Source organism: Sciurus carolinensis, chromosome 12 (assembly GCF_902686445.1).
Source record: "Sciurus carolinensis chromosome 12, mSciCar1.2, whole genome shotgun sequence".
In the NCBI taxonomy this organism is placed as follows: Eukaryota; Metazoa; Chordata; class Mammalia; order Rodentia; family Sciuridae; genus Sciurus; species Sciurus carolinensis.
This window is the reverse complement of record NC_062224.1, coordinates 13,152,416-13,167,915: the sequence shown is the minus strand read 5'-3', so window position 1 is coordinate 13,167,915 and position 15,500 is coordinate 13,152,416. Positions and strand designations below refer to the sequence as shown.

At 49.4% G+C, this 15,500-nt stretch overlaps 1 protein-coding gene across 7 annotated transcripts in view; it reads right to left on the bottom strand.

Moving 5' to 3' along the window:
- The window catches only part of Pfkfb3 (6-phosphofructo-2-kinase/fructose-2,6-biphosphatase 3), a 73,973-nt gene that overhangs the window by 17,746 nt on the left and 40,727 nt on the right, over window positions 1-15,500 (bottom strand). For 3 of the 7 annotated variants that reach the window (XM_047520079.1, XM_047520081.1, XM_047520080.1), the window contains exons 1-3: window positions 8,289-8,702; window positions 1,376-1,501; window positions 271-367 (exon numbers count right to left, since the gene is read on the bottom strand). In XM_047520079.1, the coding sequence (XP_047376035.1) occupies window positions 271-367; window positions 1,376-1,501; window positions 8,289-8,364 (299 nt within the window). In that variant the 5' untranslated portion in view covers window positions 8,365-8,702. Of the gene's footprint in view, window positions 1-270; window positions 368-1,375; window positions 1,502-7,479; window positions 7,499-8,288; window positions 8,703-15,500 lie in introns of those variants that run through there. The other 4 variants (XM_047520082.1, XM_047520084.1, XM_047520083.1 and 1 more) reach the window with 2 other exon arrangements.

Below are 15,500 nucleotides of genomic sequence, written 5' to 3'. Positions count from 1 at the left end.
CATGAAATCCTTTGCAAACACAAACAGATGATTTCCAAAGAAGAGGACTTTGTCCACCCTCAGGATGTGGCTGCTGTTGATCTGTCAGAACATCTGGGAACAGATCAAAGCAGGCACTCTCAGAGAGGCCAAGAGGCTTGTCCTAACACTGGACCCAGCTGAAGGCCACCAGTGGACAGTCACACTGCAGGCCGGCTTTCCCTCCCTCTTACGGAACCTGGCTTGGAAACAAAGCAAACCAACACCCCAAGCAAGCAGCCCGCGCCTTACTTTCGGACTTTCATGGCTTCCTCATTGTCGGGGCGGAAGAAGTTATAGGAGCTGTACTGCTTCACGGCCTCACGGCGGTACTCGCCCACGTTGAACACTGGAGGGAAAGATAAGGACAGCCCTGGATGACCCCCAACAAGAGGCAGAGGCCCACCCCCGACTGCAAACACACCTCAACCCAAGGGAAAACCAACCCACCACCAACACACACCAATGTGAACAAGACAACATGGAAGCCGGAGGGCGGAACTTCCGCTCCCGAGTCATCACCCCTTCTTGGAGGCAAGCCGCTCTGCTTCCCGGAATAAAACACAGTGCCCCCTGCCACTGACTCTACCTGAGGCCATCTCATGAGGCCAGCCTCCAGTCAGTCACACGACATGGCAGAAAGAGGGACGGTCACAAGGCTAGCAAAAATAGGGACAGTGACTCTGCCTTTGGTATCCAAGTGGGTCGGTCTCACTGCCGGGTCTGAATCAGTCATTCTCCTGCTGGCACAGCAGCTGGAGCCAAGGGGACAGTCACGGGGGCAGCGGGCATGTTGCTCAGTGGTAGAGCGCAACCGTGGCATGCACAAAGCCCTGGGTTCAAGCCCCAGCACCCAAAGAAAGATTTATTGGGCAAAATGGGAGACAGCAAATAGAAAAGCTGTCCCTGTCCTCAAGATATTTCCCATTTGAAGTTGAGAACACCAGACAGAGATTCATAAAAGTATCACTGACGGCAGGAAAGTATGGAGCACTGGAGGTCATCAGAGGAGCATTTCAACTAGGGCCCGGCGAATTTCAAGTAAAAGAGCCACACAGTGAGGTGGCCAGAGAGAGCTGGAGCTGACACCTGAGTCAGACCGGATTCTGGGGAGCGGGGAAAAAGAGAATGGCCAGTGAGACAAAACCTAAAAGGTACGGAGGGGTGTTGACGCAGTACGGTGGGGACACAGCTGGGAAGGGGCTGGGATCAGACTCCAAGCCCCGGGACAGGCGCCCCCTGAGCCTGCCCCCAGGCACCAGCCACTGGGGGTGAAGGTCACGTTTTCACACTGTGGGGGTCTGGCATGCAGGGCTGCAGCCCCCAACAGAACAGCCTAACTGGGGACCTGGCTCACCTTTCGTTGGGACACCAATCCAGTTGAGGTAGCGAGTCAACTTCTTGGAGATGTAAGTTTTGCCCCGGGCGGGGAGGCCCACCATGACAATCACCGTCGGGGAGTTGGTCAGCTTCGGCCCACAAGCTGGAAAGAGGAGTCAAGAGATGGGTCACTGGTCAGGCGACACAAGCTGATGAACACAGTCCGACGCCCAACATGAAATTTATAAGAATGGCACTACATTAATGTACTTCAGTCCCCGCTCCAAAGCCCCTGGCGCTGACAAGCCAGCGGACCAGGGCCCTGTGGTAGCCAGAGCCCCTCAGTCACACCTTGAGCTCAGTCTCACTCTCAGGTTATAAATTTGGCAAAAATAGTGCCAGTCCCAAATTCTCAACCTGGTATGAAGGGCCCTGACCTGGCCAGGGACCCCATTACCAACAGCATGGTGGAAGAGCGCTCCTGGGGGTGTGAGGAAGGGACCCTAGCTCAGGGCAGGGCACATCAGCTGGAGGGGGAGGCCGTTCCCCACTGCAGTGTGAAACTGAGAGGGCAGGTGGCAAAGGGACAAGGAAGGTGGCCCAGTAAGCCCAGGGATGGAGAGAAGCCACCTGTCAACTTTCTGACCCCCACACGGGAAGTCTGGACAACATTTCTTAAAAAAAAAAAAAAAAAAAATCCAACGGCCAGTTTCTAAAATTCAGAGCTTATTAAATGAAAGTAGGTCGGAGACCCAGAATGCTGATTTCCCTCCTGGCTCCCGCTGCCGAATGACTGCCCCATATTCCTCAGAATCTCAATAAGACAGAAGGCGAGGGAGGGAGGTGTGCAGAAAGCAGCTAAAAGAAGCCTGTTCTGGAAACTAAAGGCCCAGTGTCTCCTTGGCCGTCATCTTGCCCCTGAGACTCCTGGAATTCCTGCATCCCAGTGACAAGCCAGCTCCCAAAAGCCAAAGGCCGCCTGCCAACTCCAGCCCAGCTGTCCTCGGCACTTCCTGGCACAGGCCGGCGGCCGGCAGGAGGAGCTATGAAAGCCCTACCTCCAGTCCAGGCGGGCTTCAGAACTGGACAGGGCCCAGGCTGCAGGGGGCGCCTAAGATGGAAGGTAGCTGGGTGGGAAGGAAGGCTTGCCACAACCCCGAGGACAGGCCCATGCGGGACACCCAGCACAGTCCCAACGGAGGTCATCTTGAACACACCGCGGTGGACTCCAGGATCTGCCCCGGGGCCTGGGCGGGGGTGAGGTGGAGGTGTGCGTGGCAGGCAGGTGCTTCGTTTCCCATTCCTACTCATTCATATTCAGGATCTGGGTGAGGAGCAGGAAGTAAGGCCATCACGGCCTCCCAGAGGCTGAAAAGCCACAGAAGGTTGTGGCTGAAGTCCCTCAGCTTCCAGGGTTCCTGGAACAAACAGGTTCCTAGAAAACGGATGCTTATCACTGTCCAGGATGAGACCCACAGGTGATAAGCACTTGAGCAGTGCAAACAAGCACCAAGGGGCCATATGTCCCCAGAGACAGAGAGACGGCAGCCTCCCTGAGAGCCCGCGGGTATAGGTTTCGCCGCCTGCTCCCCAACCCCGTTGTCCTGGCAGCTGCAGTTGACAATTCACAGAAGGGCCACCTACCACTGACACCCCACCTGTGCCTTGAAACAATATCCATGCCCTGACCCCCTCCCTGAGGCCAGCAGCCCCTCCCTATCAGGTGACCCCAGGGGCCACCACCCAAGAGCATCCAGACATGCATGGAGACACACACAGCTGTGCACGCAGGGGATATCTCTCCTGGAATCAGGCCAAGGAAGCAGAGGCAGAAGCTGACTGATTTATCAAGTTGGGGATTATGTCTATCCACTAATCACAGGAACAAATCTCCTCTGGTAATAGACAATCTGGGAGGCAGAAAACAAACAAAACCATGCCACAGCAGAGTCAATGCCTTTAGGCAAAAGGTCAGGTTGAATTTCAAATCCAAAACCATCACTCCCTCAGTTGACAAGGTGAAGCCATTCTTCCCATTGACTGGGCTTCCTGTCTGAGATTCAAAGAGGGCTGCAACTTCCCTCCACCCAGATGTCCCCTGGGTCTCAGCCAAAGGAGGGAACCACAGAGCCTTTCAACTAAATCTCTGGCTACTATTCTTCATCCCCACCCTGACCACCACTCTTTTTTAAACTCAAAGCACATCTCAAGTGTCTGCATGAACCTATAATCTCCCACTCCTGACTGAATCCCCTTAGACCCTCAGTTTCTTCTTCTCTTCCCTATGGTCTTTTTTTACCAGCTATCCCAGCAACTCTCTCACTGCCCTCCCTGGGTCCCTGCCTTTTCTTTTCCTACAGCACAAAGGATGAGGCATAGTAAGTATTGAGTTTAAACTTGTGTCAACTTAAAAACGCATAAGTGGGCACACTGTGTTATGGGGAAGGGAATCTGTCTAAAGACCACTGATTACAGTCTGGGAGGCCCGGGCTAAAAGTATTATTGATGGTGAAGGCCATGGTCCCTTGAGTAAGATCTCACAGAAAATCACCAAGTCTCAGGAGTTGAGCCTTCACACTACAAGGTCATTTACTCACTCACTCATAAGACACATGCTCTGGATGTCAGGTGGCCAGAAGGACATATGGAAGAACCTGGGTCCGCATCACTGAGCAAAGACCTGAGTATACAGAAGCTGGCCATACCATCCTGTTAGTTCACAGGGCAAGCTGGCTACCTGTGTCCCCTCCCTGCAGGTAAATATACACCGGACTCCAAATGAAAACCAGAAGGCTAGCGAGTCAGCATGTGACTTCGGTTACAGTGACTAGGGAAGTCAATTATAGAAAGAGTCAGCAGATAAGCAGTTAAATCCCCACCTGGACAGTGCTTGTCTCTCAAATGGCTAGGGCAAGGCTGCAGCCCTGGGTCCCAACTCCAGCTCTCCTCCTGAAGCCCCTCTGGACCGCTGCTGCTTAAATAAACCTGCTTCCTGACAACTCCTCAGGTGTCCAGCCTCATCTGTCCCATATCACTCCCTGGACGAAGGGACTAGCCTCTCTGTGAACGTGCAACATGTAGACAAATGCAGACACTGGATAGCTGCCCTACTGACACTAGAACTCAGCATCACAAAATAGATTATTAGCAAGACCCTCTGCTGTGCCCACCCCTGCCACCTCCCTTGAGCTTACTTCTACCCAGAGGCTCGACCAAATGCTACCCTTAAAGCTAAAAAGATGCTAAGTCATTTGTTCTTTTCTACAAGTAGGTGAGTTATACTCCAATTACAAGTTCAAGGGGAAGAAATGCAAGGGGCTGTTCATGAGAGACAGCTGTGAGCCAAGAAGGGACCCCTTTTCTCCATCATGTAAGGAAAACTGAGATTGTGCCCATTGACGGGAACCACCTTCGACCTACTGCAGGGCAAAATCAAGCTGTGCAAAAAGATCTGCTTTGACCCTAGCGATACACAACCACCCTAAGAAGTTCTCTCTGGAAAAACAGACCTAACTCAGCTGGTCTCTAGAGAGACCAGAATGCAGCACAGAGAACGATGCTGTCTAATGAACAGCAGCAGCATGCAGCTAACAGTCACCTCTTTCAAGACCTCTTCTGCACTATTCAATGGCGTTGGCATACATGAATTCCTGTGCATGCACAGTTTAACCAACGTCAACCTAATCTTACACCTAACGAATAAATGGCCTTCACAGCCTCCTATGATCTCAGCCAGCAACACTGGGCAATGGGTATTTTATAGAGACTCACGGGCAACCTGAGGAGGCAGAGTGAGAAGCATGCAGGGCCTAGAGTCAAAGCCTGGCCTCACCACTCCCCTGGACAAGTTCATCTCGCCGTGTCTCTGTCTCCCTTTCTGTGCAATGGAGGGATGCTCCATAGACACCACTATAAGAATGAACCACAGCATAATTCATGTCCTCTGTTAGTATGGGCCATTATGGCTATCTGAGTGACAGACAGTGGCTCAGAGTAGGTCCTTCCTTTCCAGAATCCTTCAAACTGCTCTTTCCTATATGAGTGACTCTCCTAAGTGGTTAAACCTAAGAAGCTTTTAAAAAATAAGTTAACTGGGTTCCATCTGGGGCAATCCTGACTTGGTTTGAGGCTCCGTACATTTTGTTTTGTTTTTGTTTTTGTTTTTCAAAATCTCGCTCAAATGCTTTTAGTGGGCAGCTTCAGCTGAGAGTCACTACTGGGGCCAGCTGAGGACAAGGCAGGGATTTCTCTGGAACACCCACCCATCTTCCCTAAGTTAGAATGTCATCAGTGGGGATAGCTCCTAGGAGAAAACCCCCCTTCTTCACTGCAGTCGATCCCCTGCAGTGTCTGTTCTAACTGACACTAATCCTAAGCCAAGATAGACTGGCTTTGTCTCATTCACCAGTGTTTTAGGAAAATGAAAAAAGTCTGGTGCTTTAAGATGTTGTCTTTATACCTGATGTTTAAGATACTGCAGTGACAAGTGATAATACTCTCTATGCTCCAATGAGATGACAACTTAGCTAATGCCTAAGTCCTAGGCCTTAACTCAGGATCTGCAACATTGAGCGGAACCCCCTCACACCCCAATTAAGTACATGGAATGTAACCTCCTTTACAGACAAGGAAACTGAGGTTCTGAATGGCTAATAAATCTTCTAGATCAGTAGGGAGGTGCTCGATTTTTAGTGATGATCAATAAAAAAGGAGACCCTTGCTAACCAAGAACTACTTCTAGTCAATTAAGCTGATTCACAAATTCAACAAGTCTCCATTTGCATTTGATGGAAGCTGTGAATTTTGCCAAGGTCTTACCACAATGTTAGTGGGACAACAGCTCACCCAATTTGGGTGCTTCAGGGACAGCAATATCATCTGTCTTGGGCTTATCCATCTGGGGCTTTTTGCTGTTCTACTGTTCTTTGTACCTGAACAGAAACATTCCCTATACCCTCTTTTAGTAATAAACCTCAGAGGGCTCTGCTGCAGACATCCAAAGAGGAGACAACTGATAAAGGTGATAACAGGAGAAAGAAATCCCACCCAGTGTTTCAAGTGCTATTAGAGAAGAAGTGTTCACCTTCCCCCATTCCAGTAAAAGACAAATATAACTACATAAACTGGGAAAGACACCACTACTTGAAATAAGGATGTGTAATAAATACCCAGGCTGCAGATATTTTTGCAAGAAGGAATGTGTTGGAGACTACACCCCAGAGCCACACACGAGGATTCCAGGAGCGGGCGGACAAGTGTCTCAACCCATATGCTTTGGCAGACACACCTCTCCCTCAAGCTTTGAATGGTTCTGACAGTGATTCTTCTTCTTGGGCAGATCTCTCATCTGCGTGAGATACGTGCAGGCTCAAGGAGACTGATGGATTGGATTCTGAAGCCTGAAAATGCCCTCCTGCATGCTGGTGTCTGTCAAAATCACTGAGGTAATGCCAACCAACCTCAGTGCCCTCTCAGAAACACAGGATGGTCCTCTCAGACCCAAACCTGGGGACCATCCCAGAGAGCGTGTGTGTATGCATACATACCATCACCTGGACTTATGTGGATACAGAAAAACAGCCCATGTTTTGTGTGGCCAATTATAGTTACTAAGTACCCTATAGATGATAGTTAATGTATTCAAAAGTCCAAAAGGGGCAGGATTTGTTTCTGTATCTGGCCCTGGTAATATCTCCTTGGGGTATTTTTACAGAAAGCCAATAAAGACCTCAGGCAGCCCCAGATTAGTGAATGTATCTGAAAGGGCTGAGAAACAAAAGAGAAGCCTGCCAACCTCTCCTGGCTATCTTGGCCAGAAAGAGAGAGCAGGATGATAGCTGAGGGTTTCCCCCAAACCCTCAGGTTCAACAGAAGGGACCTGCTGGTTGGGCCAGCGCCACCCGCTGGGGGCAGGTCTTGGGTAGAGAAGTCGTGACTCAGACGCGGCACACCTCCAAGTGAGCTGTCACTGTCAGTGGTGGCCATCCTAAGAAACGTGGCAGCCTGGAACTCAGGTGCCCTCAGATGACCGAAAGCCACCAGCATTTGCACCTGGATCCCACCGTTGACTCTCTGGCCTAAGCAAAACGCCCAGCACGCACTGGCCCCTCTGCACCTGTTGGGCTTTTCTGGGTGCCTTACCTGGAAGGGCAACAACGCCTCAGAGCCATTTCAACTGCCATTCTGCCGCCAGAGAGGCGGCTCTCTGCAGCTAGAGATGGAGCCCAAGGGAACCTCCAAATCATTTACCCAGGGCGTCTGGCGTGGCAGGAAGGCGAACTGCCAGCAAATTCCGAGCTCGGGGGAGTGTGTGTGCACGTGTAAAACTCCGCCAACCGTGCAGTCGCCAATCTACGGACCCTCCCCAAAGCAGGAGCTACAGGCTTGGTTCCGGATGGCTGTTGCCCCCCAGTCTGGGGGCTCCTGAAGTCGTCGTGGAAAGTGGGGGAGGGATGGCAATGTAGAGACAAGGGAGTGGGAGGTGGGAATCGAGAACGAAGAGAAGACAAGTTTGTGTGAGGGTAAAAAGAGGGTGAGCAGATGGAAAAGGAGAGAGAAATGTATAGCAAGGGAGAGAGAAGATGGAAATGCAGACAGGAAAGTAGGGCGAGGAGCGAAAGCGCCGCCCGCCGCGCCCCTGCCGCAGTGAGCCGCTGGTGCCGGCGCGGCGTGGAGCGCGCGGACCAGCCTCTGTGGCGTCCCCAAGGCGCACGCTTTCCGCCGCCTCGGGCTCTCGCAGCCGGGGCCTGGGAGCGCTCGCCGTTTCCGGGACCACAGCGCCCCCGCCGTCCAGCCCCGGAGGCGCAGCCTGCCGCCGCCCCCGCCCCGCCGGCCGCGCCCGCACGAGCGCGCTTCCCGCAGAGGGGCACCAGCACAAAGCGGCCGCACACAATGGCCTGGCCCTGCACGCGGCGCAATCTGCAGCCTGGCCCCCGCGCAGCTGCACTCACATCTGGGCAACGAGGGCCGGTGGTCGACGGGCACCCATATCTTCTGCACCCGGCTCTGTGTCAGCTCCAAGGGCATCTTCGCAGCTGCACTCGGCGGCCCGCCACCCCGGGAGGAGATTCCGACGTGGGGAGAAGGGCGGCCGCCGACCCCGGGAACAAAGGAGAGTAGGGGTGCGTGCGCCGGCGCGCGATCGGGCGCTCGCTGTGCTGCTTTGGGAAACGTGCTTTGTGCTAAGTCCTGGACGCTAGCCCGAACGGGGATCCGCGGGCTCTGCGAGGGGCGCAGGGCTGTGGCTGCCAGCACGGCCGGCTTGTCTGCTCTGGAAAGCCCGGGGATGCTCGGGCGCAGTGACAGCCGCGACCAAAACGCCCAGCAAGCCCGCTTGCCTCCTCTCCAGCTCTACCAGGATGCCACACGCACCGCCGGGCCTTTTAAAGTATCCGGGCCGGCAGCAAGGCTCACGTCAGCTCTGGGCGGGCCGCATTCTTTGCGTCCCAGCCCCCTTTCACGTGGGAGGAGGATAGGCGAGCTAGGAGGCGGACTAGTGGCGCTCCCTGCGGGCGGGCGACAGCAGCACGCCCTGCTCCGGCTTTCTAGTCCTGTGTCCAAACGCGGAGTCCTGGTTGGCTCTTTACCTTGTTAGACCTTTCTCGTTATCCCTTAAGGAGACCTGAATAATTCCGGCCCCTCACCTGAACTGTGCTGGGAGGATAGGAGCAACGTGGTGCACTGTCTAGTGCGATGTCAACCCCTGCAGCCCGGTCTTCTGGGCGCTCTCTCTGAGTAGTAAATAAAACTGAACCCCATTCCTACCCTTAATCCATTACCTGACTATAAACTCCGGAATAACTATTGAGCGGCAACACCTTGGTAATGCAAACTCAAAATTTATACCGTGTATTCCTGTACACCATATAGCCTTCCCTCACCACATTTTGATATGTCCGTGCCATGCTTTATTGGTCCTCACAGTTTGCATTGGCTCGCGATAAATGACAGCCCGTAGTTAGACCAGAGGCTGTCTAGTGAAGATCTGGGGCGCTCTGGGTGGGAACCTCCGCCCTAAGAGGGGCACGACATGAATGACTTGACTTTAGCAAGCGAAGTCTCTCAGCACAGAAGCTTAGCCCTGCCTTGCGGAGGGGTGCACACTTCGCGCAGAGGCTGGGCTGTGATTGGAGGGAAGAAGGCGGCGCTCGCTGAAACCCACAGTGCAGTGGAAAAGTCTGCGCAGAGGCTGCCACACGTCGCTCACGTCCTGCATGCTCGGCTGGGAGGGCGCCCGCTCCCTGGCGGCGGGCACAGCTGCTCCCGCCCCACTCTCCCGCCCCGCCCGGGCCTCCGCCCTCTCCAGCATCCGGGTCCGCCCGGAGGGGCCCTGAGCGCCCACAGTCACCCACCTGGCCCGTGTTCCCGGGGCCTCCGGATTCCGACCCCCACTCCGCACCCCGCCCTGGCGCGCCGCCCTCCCCAGAGCCCCAGCTCCCCACGTAACTTTGCTGACTGTCTGATTTCCGCGCTCGGGCAGCTGTTCAGAAACCCGATGCATTACATTTGGACTTGTTTTTCTGCAGTGGGAGCAAATGCCAGAGGTGACACCTTAGAATTCCCAAGGGAGAGGAGAGCCCCACTCCACTCCCGAAATAAGAGTGGGCTGACCCAAAGGAGAAAACAAGTCAGCGAGTGCCAGCGCTACGGGGAAGCATTCCGGGCATTAGGGTTTGCAGGGGTCAGGGAGGGTTTTAGGCTGCGGGCGAGGAGAACTGCACCCCTGCAGGGAGCGCAGGGCAACGATCTGCACCTGCTCGCCTGCTACTTGCCCACTAGGGATTTTGCACATACCTATAGGCCAGGTAAGTGGACCAGGTGGCATTCTTTCACCTTCTAAGATTTTGAACACGATATTGGTTTCAGCTCAGGGAAAGCAAGGGTGGGGATCTGCGCTAGAAAAGTCACTTCTTTAATCTCTTGACCTAGATAACAGCATCTGACCAGGGTTGGCAATCAGGGCACTAGACAGTTGACATCCCCAGAGATCCCCGCTGAGCACTGCAGATAGAGCACTTTCCCTGCCTGTGTGTCAGTAAAGCTGTGGACCTCCAGAACAAAGACTGGTTCCTCCCCAGTCACCTCCTGCACCAGATATGCAGCAAGCAAACAGAAGTCAATTTAATCCCCGTGCTGCTTGGGATAGGTAAGTGCAAACTGAGAGTGCATGAAGGTCAAAGACAAATTCACACTTGAGGGTGTTTTTAATGGTCAGTTTGAAATGTATGCAACCTTTACTGGCCTGAATAAACAAGAGACCTCATGGGAGAGAAAATTTCTTCACTACAAAACTGCTCATAAGCAAACCAACTACAACTATATTCCAAGAATTTACTTTTTGGAGTTTGCTGATTTAGACAGCCTAACTCTTTACCTAGTTCTGCTGATGGACCCCTGTCTTCTCAAATGTGGCCCTCCAGGGATCCACCAACTCCCAAGTCCCCAAACTGGGTAGATGCTACGAATGCAGCCTGTCAGAAAAGGCTGCCAAGATTGTAACCATTTCTCTACTACATGATATTTTTACAGCCAGAACAACTCCAAGTGCCAGGGTAGACAGGATTTCTCTTCGATTCTGAGTCACAAACCTTGACCCTATTTAAGCCATAAGGTCTTCAAGACAATCTAGTCAAAGCCCCTTGCTTCATGTGAAGGAATAAACGAAGGTTTGGAGATTAGAGAAGTCAGGAAATCAGATCAAAGATTAAGGGAGAAAGCCAGTCAAGAACAAGGTTTGTTTGGGGAGTGGGTTTCCTCTACTTGACACAGACAGCAGATAGCTGTCCCCTCCTGGGGGATTCATTATAGACTCACCCTAACCCAGGGTGCTGAGAGGACTCCTCAAGCAGGGGAAGATCTGACAGTGATTTGGATGATCTCACACAGAACAATTAAGCTGTTTGGAAGCAAAGAGCAGTGAAAGACCGTCATTGTGTAGACAAGACATTAGCAGGGCAATTACTTAAAACGCTACCAAGTGCTTGGTGGGGTGCTTGCAGAGCTGAATTCACTGAGCTAGGTTCACCCTTAGAGAAAGGACATGGAGGTAGTTTCCCTCCGTGACCTTTACTCCTAGTTTCCTCTGCTGGCCAGTGTCATCTAACCCTTACCAGCACCCCCAGACATGATTATAACAGCAGTAAGTGACATCATGTGCATGATCCTGCACCAACTAGTTAGATTTAAACATTTAAACCATGCCAGTGTCTACCTCTTCCCCAGGGAGAAAGAGAGGTAACAAGCTGTGGCAGGCTGTGAGCAATCAGAAGTTGCTAATTAGACACAAAGTGTCATTATTTGCGCCACTGAAAAATCCCATGGATGAGAGAATGAATCTGAGACACCACATAAACAGCAAAACCAAACCCTTCTATCACCGCCCATCCAAAGAGGGGGAGGGGGATTTTTTTTTTAATAAAATATTTGTGACTCATATATGAATGAGAATAGAGACTCAAGACTACCAATACAGTGTCACACAGGAGATTTAAAAAACAATTCATGTTGGGGGTAGGAAGGATAGTAGAATGAATCAGACATTACTACCCTATGTACATATATAACTATACAACTGGTGGGATTCTACATCATGTACAACGAGAAGAATGAGAAATTATACTCCATCTATACGTGATGTATCAAAGTGTATTCTACTGTCATGTATAACTAATTAGAACAAATAAAAAAAAAAAAAACACCGATTCATGAGCTCCTAGCAACTTTATTCATACCTGCCAAAACATGGAAGCAATCCAGATATCCCTTGTTAGGTTAATGAACAAACTATGGTACCTCTAAACAATGGCGTATGACTCAGTGCTAAAAAGAAATGAGCCACAAAAAGACCTGGAGAAGCCTTAAATACATATCACTAAATGAAAAAAGCCAATCTGAAAAGGCTACTGACTGTAAAACTCCAACTACAGTTGTGCCTACAGAGGTGCAGAGATGGGAATTGATCTTGCAATGAACCTAAAACTGTTCTAAAAAGTAACATCTATTTTAAAAAGAAAAGAATTCATTTCTTTTCTACACATGTCATTACTTTTTTCTCCAATCAAGTAGACTTCACTGTCTCACTGAGATGCAAAAAGAGTTCACAATAGCCACAGACCTGCTCTGGGTGAATCAACTCAAATTGTGCCATCTATGTCCCACCAAACCCAAGTTTCCACTTCCCTCTGCCCAGTGCATGTTACTCCACCTGGTATGGACTTTTCCCTCTTTTAAGGACCCTTCTGAGCTTGGGATCATGCTCCTAAAGCTGCCTGTTCGTGTTTCATATCCAGCATCACACTTCCCTACTGCTTCAAGAGGGTGTTATAGTTCAGACACGGTTCCCTACCCAATATCGAGACATGAGAGTCATTTTTGTTAAAATGTACTATATTGTGACTTCAAAATCATCATGCTTTTTCAAAATCAGATGTCCTGTAATCTACTTAGCAGTGTTATACCAACATCAGTTAACTGGTTTCCATGTTTTACTACAGTTACATAATATGTCACCATTGGAGGAAGCAGGTGAAAGGTTCATGGTACTCTATGTACTATTTTGCAACTTCCTACAAGTCCGTAGTTGTTTTAAAACAAAAAGTTGACTTTCAAAAAAACTTTTAGATCAGCGAGATAGTTCAGTTTGCTCAAATTCTGAAAAAAAAAAAAAAAAGCATAGATGTGTAGATTTGGGCATTGAGGGGGAAAGACTTGGCAGGAAGATGGTCAAGAACTCCATAGTGATCTGCATGTGTTGACAACACCATTGTTTCTTGCAAATGACACATACATGTACACATGGAATTTGCATGAATCCTGTACCCGTGGAAAAAGAGAATAAAGCTTCAGCTGTGTTTTAATGAGGGTGGTTTCTATTTCTCAACTTTGCATAGATCTTTAGGAAAATATCAGTAGGTCTGTGTCCTGTCCCCAGTGGGCAAGCTTAAGATAAAGAGACAGTCGAAGAATTCAGCAGAGGCTTCTGAGAAATTCATGCTAAGCCTCTTTTCCTGGGGTGAAAGGTGTCTCAAAAATGGTTAACTACTGTGGGCAGCCAGCAGTTACTAGACACTCACAAGCTGTAGTTGTGTCTCAGAACCTGCAAGGAAGAAACTACAGAAGGAATCTTAGTTAGCATGGGTCCAGCCAGGGGACAGAAAGAGGTAATCAGAGAGGCATCATTCTGGTGTTAATCCAAGCTTCACATGAACTGTTACAAAGAAAGAGTCCCTGTGCCCAAGAGCTTATAGCTGAAGAACAAAGGAAGAAACGTCCGTGGATCAGGTGAGAACTCAAGAGAGGGGAAAGGGAAGAATGCACCAAATGCAGGCCAAACCAGAGTCCATGCAGGATGTTAAATTCACTTAACTGAAAGCAGGTCGCCTGGGAATTTCATGCGCATTCCTTTGTTCTTCAGTTTTTCCTTACTGAGTCTGAGGGCATGTGGAACCCAAAGTCAAGATCTCTCATTTTATATGCAACAAGAATTCACTGAGCCCCAGCTGGACCACAGCAACCAAGTCAAGCAAGTTACGTGCCTTATCTGAATTCACTTTTGAATGTCAGTGTCTCCTCAACGCACACGTGCACACATACACATACATACACACCCCTGCCTTTCTTCCTTAGAGTTGAAACTGAGACTCAGAAACATTAAATAAATATCCTATGGTCACATAGACGATAAGCTGAGGAATAACAAAATCTTCAGCTAGTTTGGTTTTCTTTCAAGTTGCTTCCAATGTAATCACTTTCCAACTAGAATGCTCAATCTCCTTCCCAATGACAAGGCTAACAGCAAAATTTTGGATCCGAGAGTTTTAGGTGGTGGTCTGTTATGGTATGAATGTGAGGTGTCCCCCAAAAGCTCATGCATGAGACAATGCAAGAAGGTTTAGAGGAGAAGTGATTGGATTATGAGAGCCTTAACCCAATCAGTGACTTAATCCCTTGCTGGGGATCAACTGAGTGGTAACTGAAGGTGGGTGGGGTGTGGCTGGAGGAGGTGAGTCATTGGGGGCATGCCTTTGGGGTATATATTTTGTATCTCTGCTTTCTGATCATCATGTGAGTCGCTTCCCTCCACCACACTCTCCTGCCATGATGTTCAGCCTCACCTTGAACCTTGAGGAATGGAGTCAGCTGTCTATGGACTGAAAACTCTGAAACTGTGAGCCCCAAAATAATTTTTTCTCTAACAATTGTTCTTTTCAGGTCTTTTAGTCATGGCAGCAAAAAAACTGACTAAAATAGTCTCTGAATTAGATAATATTCATTTAAAATGTACAAATAAGAATCATCTTAAGCAACTACACATGACATAATGAATCCCACTAATAGGTATAATTATAACACACCAATAAGAAAAGAAGCAATCACAAAGATTAATAACTTAAAATTTCCAAATAATGCTTCAATGTAAAGTGTTTTTCATGTGAAAGTACAAACCCAGGCTCTCAGAGAGACTTATGAGCCTGTATGCTTTAGCAATCACATCTGCAGAACCTTCCAGATGTGATGTAGGAACAGCACATGCTTTACAAGTATACTAAGGTCCATTTAACAAGAAATGACAAGTTTTATGAAAAGAAATGGCATTCATTTTAATGATGAAGCACAATTAAAACAGAAAAAGATGTGAAGGTAGCCTTAGTCTTCTTGTATACAGCAATCACCACTTACCCATAGAGAGAAGACCCCCAGTGGATGTGTCTCCTCAGACACCTCTGACACTCTTCAGAGAGTGCCAAACTGTCTATAGACAGTATTTTTTTCTATATGCACACACCTATGAGAAAGTCTAATTTACAAATTGGGCACAGTAAGAGATTAACAATAATAACATAATAAAAAAGAACAATTGTAACAACGTACTATTTACTACAAAATATCTAAAACTTATGAATTATTTATTTCTAGAATTTTTCCTTGACTACTTTCAGGTAACTGAAACTGAGGAAATTGAAGACCTGAATCAGGAGGGGCTCCTGTATTTCTCAGAGGTTTTCAGATGTCCTAGTTTGCTGAGCACAGTGGTGCATGCCTGTAATCCCAGCAACTCAGGAGGCTGAGGCAAGAGGATCATAAATTCAAGACCAGCCTCAGCAACTTAGCAAGGCCTTAAGCAACTTAGTGGAACCCTGTCTCAAAATAAAAACTAAAAGGGC